Genomic DNA, 11,910 nt, shown 5'->3' with positions numbered 1-11,910 from the left:
GTATTTTAAAGTTAAAATTATTTACTCTCCATAATTTAGTTGCTTTAAAAAAAATCTATTGCTAAATTCAATAATTTTTTGTGTTGACCAATAACAAAATGATGACAAAAAATAATTGTTGTTTAATATTTCTTAAACTTTTGTCACTCATACTAATTTTCTAATCACATTTATCAAGTTTATAAAAATATAATTAAGAAATAATGCATGTCAATATTAAATACAATTGAGAAGAAAAATATAGTGGAACCCTTTTATTAAGATATTTGTGTCAGAAGAGAGTCCAAATTCAACGATGGCAATATGTGTAAGTTGGTTTTGAAATGACAATTTAAGCGTGTGAGTTTAATGCCTCTAAGTGAATGGAAGTGAGTTATTTAAATATAAAAAGCAAGGAAGATGGTGTTTATGTCCAATTTTTTAGCTAGGTGTGGAGAAGATGATAGAAATGGAGGCTTCCTTTGCTATGGATTCTAACAAGTAGTTGAAGGCATTTAAGGGGCCAATAAGCAAGGAATGATTGAAGGGCCTACTGAAGATTAAAATGAAGGGAATGATTGAGGCAATTTTAGGTGTAATTGGAGCCCAATTTTAGGTGGGAGTGGTGAAACGTCACTCTAATTTGGACGTGATTGTGATGATAGTGGTGTGGGAGTTGGAGCTAAGTAATGCAATAGAGGAAGTGGGCTATGTAGCAAGGTCGTTGTTTGAAGAAGACATATTTGGTGGCCTTGATTCCATCTTAGAATGGTTTGTCCCAGGCATTGGGTCAGATTTTACAAAGTGCTTTGAAGACGGGGATGAGGGGAGGTGATATGGCTACATCCCCTTCCTAAGATGGAAGGCAAAGGCGGATAAGCCATCTTTGTATAAGGCTGTGAAGGAAGCTTGGGAGAAGCTACAGGTGGAGCTGAATCAGACGAAAGGTGGTGAGGAGAAGCCACAAAGTGAATGGGTCAACTTTCCATGGTGACGACATAGTCCACAAGGCATGGGAGCTACCTCTGAATGTCAAGGGAAGACACTGGTGGAAGATTAGTGTGAAATGAGTGCTGTTGGGTAGTCGTTGGAGGTTAAAGTTTTTTGATTGTGGTGTTAATAATGTATGCAATGTGTGTTGGTTTTAGAAGAATGTAGTGGATTCAGGCCAGGGGTAGGTTGGTTAGAGGGTTTTTGTTCATGGCTGCTGGAGTGGTATGAAGATTTGGTAGGTAGCTGAAGGTTGCGGTTTTTAGTTGTTTAAGTTTTTTGTTAACTATGGTTCGATGCTCTTGGAGAGCTTGTGTGCAACTATTCTTTTTAAAGTTTAATATATATATGACTCATTACTGATTAAATTAAAATAAAAAATTTCCCACTCATAATAATTATTTTTTATTATTTAAAAAAAAATATTCAAGTACTAATTCTTTCTTATTTAGGTTGTTTTTGATATAAAAGCAACCAAAACTAGGTGGCTGCCATTTACAACTAGGGCTATGGCCCTTTAGGTTGTTACTAATGTGTGTTTCTCTATTATATTAAACACATTATCTAATCAAATATTTTATTAATATTATATGAATTAATAGTAGATATTATATATTTACAAATGTTCTATTAGAAATAAAAAATTAAGGTTTTAATAATGATTGTTAATGAACCAATCCCTCTCTTAAATTTATGACTATTATAAGATTTAACATTTATCATGAATTAAGATATTTGAATTGTAATGTTCCCCAATCATTTTACCTTAAGGTTTAGGAAATCTCCCAAACTTCTACTTCTCAACAAGACCATCAAACAACATAAAACATAGGTCTTGTCAAAAAAATTTATTAGTAGTAAATGTATAAAATTTATTTCAATTTAAAAAAAATCCAATCACAATTTACCATTATGTTGTAGACTCTTGCTTGAAATTTATTTCAACTGACTATTTCTTTTTTATAAAAAAATATACCCAAGTCTATTAGATATTAAATAGAACATTGTAAGATATATCTAAAATAAAATAATTATTAAATACAATTTTAAAACTTAGAAGATCGTTTAACATTTTCCATAGAATTATTTAAATATATTTTTATTTACAATTAAAATTATTTAATTTTCTAAAATTTATATTTTTAGAAAATTTATATTCTTAGTATTTAACTATTTTTGTATTATTTTAAAGAATTAAAACAGTAATAAAATAAATTATTTAATTTATATATTTTATGATAAATATTTTCCTTCCTCGACGAAATTATTATTAATCAATTTAATTCATGTCTTTCATTATACTATCATTTAATTTTATTTTTATTTTTTGATCTTTCATATATTCATACAAATGTTTTTAAAATATCCAAATTGCTTCATTGATAATAATTATTTATAACTTCGAAGTTTTTATTATTCTAAATTTATAAGACTTGAGAGAATATTTTCAAGTGCCCGAGGGTTTTATTCTGCCTCTTCGCCTATGCTCCTCTGCACCTTGATCATGGAGATGATGCCCTACTGGAAATGGAGACGCCCACTCTTCCTCTTTCAACAGGTATTTTCCCTTCATTCTCATTCTTCATTACAGTATATACATAAACAAGGTAAACCCCCTCCTCACGTCACGCCCAAATTTAATTTTGTGCACTTCACTCAGCACATTACTGCCCTCTGTAAATCGGGAAACACAAACAAGGCGTGGGATGAATTCCATTCAGCCTTATCTCAACGCCGTCCTCTCGATGTTGTATCCTTCACTGCGCTCTTAGATGGCCTTGTAAACTCTGGTGATATCCGTAGAGTTAACTCCCTTCTTGCTGAAATGAAAGAGATGGAAATACAACCAAATGTATTCACTTTTAACACCCTCATAAAGGGTTCGTGTAAGTGGGACCGAATTGAGGAAGCACTTGGGATTTTCTGCCAAATGAGGCACGCTCATTGTGTTCCGGATGTTGTTACATACAGCACACTAATTGATAGGATATGCAAAAGAGGTAGAATAGATGAAGCTCTTGTTTTATTTGCTGAGATGATACAATTTGGCATCTCTCCTGATGTTATTACATGCAATACCTTGATAAATGGTTTCTGCAATGTGGGAAGGGAAGATGAAGCTCTAAGGTTAGTAGCTAAATTGAAACACAATTACACCTCTCCAAATATTGTTACATATAACACCCTGATTGATGGCCTTTTTAAAATAGACAGAGTAGATGAAGCTCTAGGATTATTTGCCAAAGTGATAGAAGAAGGTCATTTTCTTAATATCTGTACGTATACCACTCTGATAGATGGATTTTGCAAGGCTGGAAAAACAGGCAAAGCATACGTCCTGTTTAAAAAAATGATGGAGTTTGGTCCTTTTCCAGATGTAGTGACATTTAATATTGTTATTGATGGACTATGCAAAGATGGCATTATGCACAATGCTTGGGATTGTTTCTATGACATGTGCAAAAAGGGTTTACAACCAAATGTAGTTACTTATAATACTTTGATACGCAGTCTATGCGAACTACATGAGATGGAAAAGGCTCAGAAGTTGTTCAAAGAGATGCTAAGAAAAGGCATCTCTCCAGACATTGTTACCTACAACATTCTAATTGCTGGTTTATATCAGAATAATAGGGAAAATGAAGCTTTTACAGTTTTTTTTGAGTTGGAAAATAGGGGACTTGTCCCAGATGTAATTACATGTAATACACTAATATGTGCACTTTGTAGAAAAGGGAAGATGAACATGGTAGAGAAAATGTTGCAAGAGATGGCAAAAGGAAATTTGAAACCTGATGTGACAACATACAGTACAATCATTGATGGTATGTGCAAGGCAGGAAATCCTTCTAGGGCACATTCACTCATGAATAAGATGCTAGATGAAGGCTTGACCCCTAATGTAGTCACTTATAGCTGTCTTATTGACGCTCATTGCAAAAATGGTGAAATAGATGAGGCCTTGAAGTACTTTTTAGAAATGAAAGTGAGTGGCATTGCTCTAGATGTTGTGACCTATACTATATTGATTGCTTCTTTTTTGAAGGAAAACAAACTTGACATGGCTTTGTCAATGCTGAATGAGATGAGAACAAAGGATACCTTTCCTAATGTTTTCACATATACTATATTATTGGACACCTTTCGCAAAAGATGTGATTGTGAAAAAACTTTTTGGGTTTTGGAACAAATGAAGAAAGAAGGTTGTGCTCCAGATGATGTAACCATCCAGATACTTGGCTGGCTGATAGAAGTTGGTAAAACAAAAGAGTTTATAGACTTTGTATGTGATGATTCCTTTCACTAATTGAATTGGAAAAGTTAAGATACTTTGTAAGTGATGATTCTTTTATATTTTCTAGGGAAGCATAGTGCTCATGCCTTGATGATGAGCACCAACCATATCGAAATTGTTCTTGAATGTTTATTCTTCCTACTATAGAATTGATATTTAGGCATCCATATCAGTCTATAAATATGTTTATCATGCAAGGATGATATGATTGCTTTGATAATCAATAGTAAATAATTTCAGAATGATACTTCAAAAATTATCAACAATTTTAAGCATTTTTATAATTTAGATAATATAAAATTTCTTTAATACATGTTCAACTTATAGTGTTTGTCATATTGAGCTCATTATTTTCCTTATAACTGAGGCATGAGCCCAGAAACTGTATCAGAATTAAAATGAGATTTATAACAATTTGTACTTGTCAATTATTTAAAAACATTTTCTTGAGACTATTGATTTTTCAAATTACAAGTATGCAGATTTAAATGACTTGTAACAAGAAACATACTTGGGTGGGGTAAAAACAGGTAGTTACATTTTTTATCTTTAGAGAATGAAATATAATATTTGCAGCTGAATGATCATGATAACAAATGCTCTTGTATTATGCAATCCTCTTTGCTTGAGGAGAATGATGCAATATTGAAACTTACTTGATTTTCATAATTCAATGAGTCTAGTCTCTTAAGTATATTTGAGCAGCTGTTAAAACTCTTCTAACAAAGATTCAGGTCGATCTAATAATCTATATGGCCAGCAAACCACTTAAAAAAATAACATTATGTCTGCACATTGTACTGAACAATCGGTAGATTTCCCTGGGTTTCCTAGAATTCATGGGATATACCTAATTTCAGGTTAGTTTTTTTTGGAGTGGTGGTGTACAGGTAGTTCAAATAAGGGTTTGTCGATTGTTGCTGAGTTGGTTTCTAGTTTGTAAAAGATTGCTTAAGCATGCCCAGAAGTCTATTATTGTGAACCTATACAACATTAGATGATTTATTCTTAATCAAGAAATGGTGATAAACTATTGGAAACTAATGGTGATAAACTATTGGAAATTTATTATCTATTGATTAGGAAGCCCTTAACTAGGGGAAATAGATGATTTATTCTTAATCAATAAATGATGATCAACTACTAGAGCAAAATAATGTTAGTTTATGATTGGTTTATGATTGGAATTTTCAGATTTAGAAATGTAATTCAAAAGGAAATCTTGGTAGGCTAAGGTCAGGGGTTGTGTCCCAATAAGTCAATTATCAGGATTTTTAGAAATTCAAATTCTTTGAATATAAGTTGGACTAGGGGAGAGGATCTAGTACTTGAACGTGTTCTAATGGTTGTGATAGGAATTGTTCAGTTGATTTCCAGACTTATGGATTTCATATTTATTGTCTTAATGCCCAATTTGTTTAACAATATTGCACCAATAATTGTGGCTTTAAAGTTGTCAGTACAATAATAATTATGCATAACTGAATGAAATGTACTCTTAGTTTTAAAAAGAAACCAAAGATGTGATGCTACACCAGCTGTGCAAGTATGAGAACCATTTTTGCATGACCATTGGGTCTCACTTTTTATTTGGGTTGTTTTACACATGGCAAAAAACATGCTAATGTGGCATCATAATTGATGACGTGGACTTGAAACCTTAGTTATAAATATACGACTTTCCAAGTAAGCTACTATAAAAGAAATTTCATATTTTTTTGAAATTTGCACATAAGATTTTGATGAGTATAAAACTATGGTGCTCAAGTAGTGGGTCCTCTCCCCCTAGAATTCAGTGCCAATATATATATATATTGCATGTTACAAAACATCTCTTTGTTTCTGCTGCCTGACCTAGTTTTAGGTGCTTTTGACACCCAACTTTCAAATTTTTTAAAGTGAGCCTCCTGGAGAAACCTGTCCATATTTCCATATTAGACACTGGTTTTTGCCAATGATTCTTTTGTGAAGTTATAATCTACGAAGGGGCAGCATTCTAAGGATGTGTTGAACTGGAACTTCAAACCACACAATTCAAGGTTCAAAGTTCAAAGTCAGGCTCACAGTTAAAAGTTTGAGGTCTAGTTTTAACAGTTCGAAATACAAATCCAAGTTTCAACATTCAAAGTTTAGGTTTACAGATCTGATGATCCCAAATTCAAAATGAAGATTCAAAGGATCAGGCACTGTACTAGTACCAATCTTCATGATTCAGGCTTTCCTACAAATTGTTATGGTCAATATAAGACATCACGGATACCATCTATCAAAATATAGTGATATGGTTAATTGCAGGATGCATGTGAACTGGTTGGCAGAATATCCGAATCGACATGTGTGGAGCTATCATGTATGCAGGGTTGTGAATGTAGAGAGCCTCCCCATACACTCAGTCAATAATTAGAAGGCATTCAATGAGTTTCAAAGATTCTAGTGAATCGGTGGAGCCTACATGGATCATTCCTAAAATTCATGGTAATTAAGGACAAGGCTTCTTGCTTATGATCTGCAGAGATTGGGATGAGCCTCTTCAAACAGAACATCTTCAAAGTCTGAGAAATGGACTCCAGAAAATAACTCATCTTGTTGGTAAGCCATATCGTTCAGCCACACTCATGATCTTAAAATGCATTGAGTTATTCGATTTTCTCAAGTAAGAATGCCCTGGGGAAGATTCCTGGACTCAACACTGAGACCGTGATTGTGTGCCATTGTTTCCATTTCGGTTGCACGAGATGAGAAAATTTGTAGAACTTTCCAAGCTCATGGTTACCTTGTATTCACCTATTCGTTGGCGGAAAACACCAAAGAAGTAATTGTTATATACGCATATCTGAAAGTCACTTTAAAACAGAGGGAGTTCGATCCTTCTAAACTCACCCTTGGAAGGTATGTTGAGATAGTGAAGTCCAATAGGGTTTTTCCTCCATTTATTATGTGTCCCTTCAGCTGATTGTCTTATGTTATATACGTTATATATGCTCATTGCATCTATTGTAAACTCATATTATTTTCATTAGTATAGTTCATCTGTTCTCAGTGTGGACGTAGCCAGAAATTGTGGTGAAGCACGACAAACTAATGTGTTAATATGTCTTTTTAATCTTGTTGTTTTGTATTTTCTTTTCATGCTTTCATTACACTTCACAATTGGTATCAAAGCCTGGTGTAATTGCTGAAATTGATTTCTGTAGTTTAATTTTCGGAATCATGGAAGATTTGAGAGTCCAGAAATTTTCTAGGCAGAATTTCATCCTATGGAAAGTATAGATGCATTCTTTGCTGGTTAGGCAAGAGTTGTCTATTGCAATTGGAGGAAAAACTAAGAAACCAGCAGCAATGTCAAATGAAGGTTGGGAAAAGATTGATGAGAAGCGATGACATCAGTTTTTCTCTCTCTCTCTCTCTCTCTCAAAATCTTGTTCAATGTATCGAACAAATAAATAACAAAGGAATTTTGGGATAAACTTCAAAGTGTGTATGAGATGGCATCGACTGTGAATAATTTTATTATTATTAAGAAGCTTTACAAGCTGAAAAAGAAGGAAGGGATTGCAATGTCAAATCACATAAATGAGTTAAACACCTTATTATGCCAAGCAATGTCAGTTGGTATGACTCGAGATGATGAATCTAAAGCTATCATCTTGTTATGTTCCTTACATGATAGTTGGGATGCCATGGTTACAACAGTTAGCTCTTAATCTTCAACCAAGAGCAAGTAGGTCTATGATGAAGTTGTGGCAACTTACTTAGTGAGGATATGAGAAGAAGTAATAAAGAGTTTTCATCGGCGATGCTCTAACAATGGTTAGCATAGAAAATGGAGGAAGAAGTCATCATAGAGGCATAAATAATAACAATCGAAGATCACAATTAGCTAGAAGATCATAGTCTTGAGATAGACAAGGAAATTGTTGGTTTTGTGGAAAGGTTGGTCACGTCAAGAAGGACTGTAAAAAATATAAGAAAGCTCAACAGAAGGTTTTGGATAGAGAAGCAAATGTCATTCATGATAAGGATGATGGTATTTTGGTTCTTGCAATAAGTGACACAATCTCAAGTTCGTGGGTAATTGATTTTGGGGCTTCTTTCCATGCGTCTTCTTGCATCGAGGCCTTGACATATTACCAAGAAGGAAAGTTTGGGAATGTATATTTGGGTGAAAACAATGTTTGTAAAATTATTGGGAAGGGTGATGCTCTATTATCATTAGAAGCAGGTGTTCAATGGTTGCTTAAAGATGTTAGGCATGTTCCCAAGCTAAAAAGTAATTTGATTTCCGCGAGTCAGTTAAACACCCGAGGTTTCCTTACGATTGATACATGGAAAGTCACCAAAGATTCCATGGTTATGCAAAATGAGCTAGTATAAGTTGGCAACCTATATATTGTAGAGACTAATGATGAAGTGGGACCTTCCATGACTTTTGTGGGCAGCGATGTGGCACTTAGGTATCAATGATTATGCCACATGGGCAAAATTGGGATAGAGGTAATGCTTAATCGAGATCAACTTTTGGGTTTCCAATTAGCAGATTTGGAATTCTACGAACATTGTCTTGATGAGAAAAAAAATGAGTCATCTTTTTGAAGAATGGGCATGACAAGAAGACAACACGCATATCAGACTAATATATAATTCAAATTTTTACATTTATTTTTCACTCTAGTTGGAAATTTATTGATTGATTGTAGCAAATCTGAATATCCCTTTGCTATTGATCCATGGGGAATTTCTCCAATAAAATGCTTACATGTAATCTTCCATCAATCAATTTTGTTGAGTAATAATTCATTCCTTACTTGATACATTGTAGTTATGAACTTCAAATACTTTGACAACATTCTTAGGATTATCTACAAGATTCAACTTTTCTAGACTTACCTTTTCTTGTTTTGGGTGTATCTCATCATGCGATGCCATAATTATATATCCAATACAATAGGAATTATATCAAATCTATTGTTGAGTGTACACTCATCACAATTAGGAGGCAACACAATTTCAACTTTAAAACACTTTTCATGGCCTTTGATGTTGTGCAATTAGGTAAGTTATTCACCATAGTTTGTGGTTCCGGTCACTATCTCTTCTCTTATAATGAGATCATTATACAAATCCTTATCAACAATGAGGAAATACTTTCCTCTTGTTTAAATTCACCATTCTTTTTTGTCTATGGGTGTTTCAACCTTTTGATCAGTCATATGCTTTTTTCTTTCAAGCAATCTCAACAATTTTTGTAAGATAGAAAATTCATATTTCATAGTGCCTTCATAATCCTTCCTATTTCTTTAATACTTTGTCAATCAATTTCTCAATATTTCTATTCAAGTTGCTATTTCTTGAGACTATGACAACACTACCGAACTAGTTCACTTGTGGCTCATATTAATACAGTTAAGTTTATTTAGATTCTAAAAGTCTTTCTATAAGTGTTAGTTTACAAATATAACTTATTTTTTGGCATTTCATTCTTGTTTCTTAGGCCATTTAACAATTGTCAAGTTGGTTGTCTCATGTCATTAGCTTTAGATACAACACAAACTTGTATAATCCTACCTATCAAGAAAGACATAAAATTTACATTTCAAACCAAATGAATCTTGCACCCATAATCAAGCAAGCTATTCTTGTCATTCTCTATTGTGGATTGATGTTTTTCATTTTGTAGGTGATTTTGGGGTGTGAAAAGTTCACAATCAACTCCTATGCCATACTAGATTTCTATTTGTATGTACTTCTTGGAAGCAAAGTTAATTTAGGCATGGGCTTTTGCTAGATGAAATCTTGGGATGAATAAATAGACTTCATAGTCGAGTCTAGAGGGCCTAGACAACCTTTTTTGTATATCACTAGGCATTCCTATTGTCAGGCATGATGGTTTTGAAAGGTGCAAGGTCATATAAGTTTTGTGAGGGTCCAAGTTTTGGTTGAGCAATGTGTGTAACCAACTATCAGCTCAATGCCACCTCCATCACTAGTCCAAACATGTCACCTCCATAGATGAGAGGCTAACAACTTACCACTGTGTAGTGGGGTATTTCCCCTAACTTGTTGGAAAATTTGACCACTATTGTTTCCTTGCTTAACATTTTTATTTGATTTGAGCTTGATAAAATTTATTTGGCTCATTTGCAAAAAGCACGTGCATGTAGAGATTGATCCTCTATGAGAATATGAAAGAGGATGGGCATGCAAATTGACCATTTGCACCATACCCAACAATGTTCTTTACCTTAAGCCATCATTTTTTTGGGGGAGTCAATCATCTAGTCACAATAGTAGGGACACACCTCTATTTTTTCCTTGCAAAAAAACATATTTTATAGTTTTCCAAGACTCCCCTTTGAAAAATGATGAAAGTGGACTAAAAGTCAAGATTCATAAAAATAAAAATGTTGGTATTAAAAGAACTTTAAAAAAACTTCAATGTTTAAGGGCAATTGTGCTGCAAAACATCTACAATGTATAAGCAATTTTACATGTCTCAAAAGAAGTATTGCATTTCTCTTTTGTTTTCTTAGAGCTCATCATGATAGTTGCACTATATAAGATGTATATAAGCTAAAAATAGCAAAAGTAGCCACATACATCAACATGAAAACTACTCCTAAGGAATGAAGTTGAAAAATAAGATGATTGGTGAAAGAAACATCGCAATATTGTGTATGGTTTGAAAGATATCAAAGTTTTCAGCTCGAGAAATTTCTCCAATGAAGCTTAAAACTTAAAATTTGAGAACTTAGGGGTCCTAGAATGGTTTGAATTTTTGATATATAGATCTTTCATACATTTTCATTGTAAATTTCTTCACAAAATTTCCAACAATATGTTATAACAACAAATCAGGCACTCGAGTGAAGAGGTTTTTAACCAAAGTTATGTCATTAGAACCCATGTTCCAATTTTAGAAAAACCTATAGGGTAGAAAGTTGAAGCAATGAACCTTTAAGTGCTAAAAGAGGAAAGTTATGCTCTCTAGAATAGGCTTAGGCCATTAATTACCCCAAGAGAGGTAGTACTACAAAACCCTATACACCTTTTTTCATGTCAATAGGAATAACTCGTTAAATCATGAGAACGCATGTAGCATACCACTAATAAGATGTGGGAAGTGGAGGAGAAAGAATAGAGGTGGTTGCAATAATAATATGTACAATGGACATGAATAGTATGTTATTATTAAATGTGTTGGTAATGTTTAATTAAAATATTATTTTAAAAAAAATTAAAAATAAAATTTTGTGATAATAATTATTTTGTATTGTAAATATGCTATTAAATGTATATAGTGATAAGAGCATTTTACCATAATTTATAATAATCCATCACAGAAGACCCAAGAAGGTATGAATACATATAATAGTAATTTACCAAAATATTTTAAAAGTATTTTGTGGTAGGGCGATTACTTGAACCCATGGTAAATTACAATTATTCATATTGGCGAGTTAAAAAGTGCGAAATATAGGATTTATGAAGAAGAAATAATATAATAAAATATTTGTGTATTCATATAGTTAGTAATTTTAAGAGATATTGAGAGACATTCATTACTATATGTATATGCTTTTAAACAAAAATAAAATAATATTTATCTAATGAAAGTTTTATAGTTACACTCTACATAGTTAAATAGA

The 11,910-nt window shown here is 33.0% G+C and overlaps 1 protein-coding gene across 1 annotated transcript; it reads left to right on the top strand.

Annotated features, from left to right (window-relative positions):
- The first annotated feature begins 2,479 nt into the window (after positions 1 to 2,479).
- On the top strand, positions 2,480 to 8,638 carry LOC149571716 (uncharacterized). The gene is made up of 2 exons (XM_089815723.1): positions 2,480 to 4,270; positions 8,543 to 8,638. Exons 1-2 carry the CDS (start codon positions 2,480 to 2,482, stop codon positions 8,636 to 8,638), a joined length of 1,887 nt encoding a protein of 628 aa, XP_089671849.1.
- Positions 8,639 to 11,910: the final 3,272 nt, after the last annotated feature.

This window comes from Cupressus sempervirens, chromosome 2 (genome assembly GCF_028749045.1).
Source record: "Cupressus sempervirens isolate cs-2001-9-10 chromosome 2, ASM2874904v1, whole genome shotgun sequence".
NCBI lineage: Eukaryota > Viridiplantae > Streptophyta > Pinopsida > Cupressales > Cupressaceae > Cupressus > Cupressus sempervirens.
This window is presented reverse-complemented; position numbering and strand designations above follow the sequence as displayed.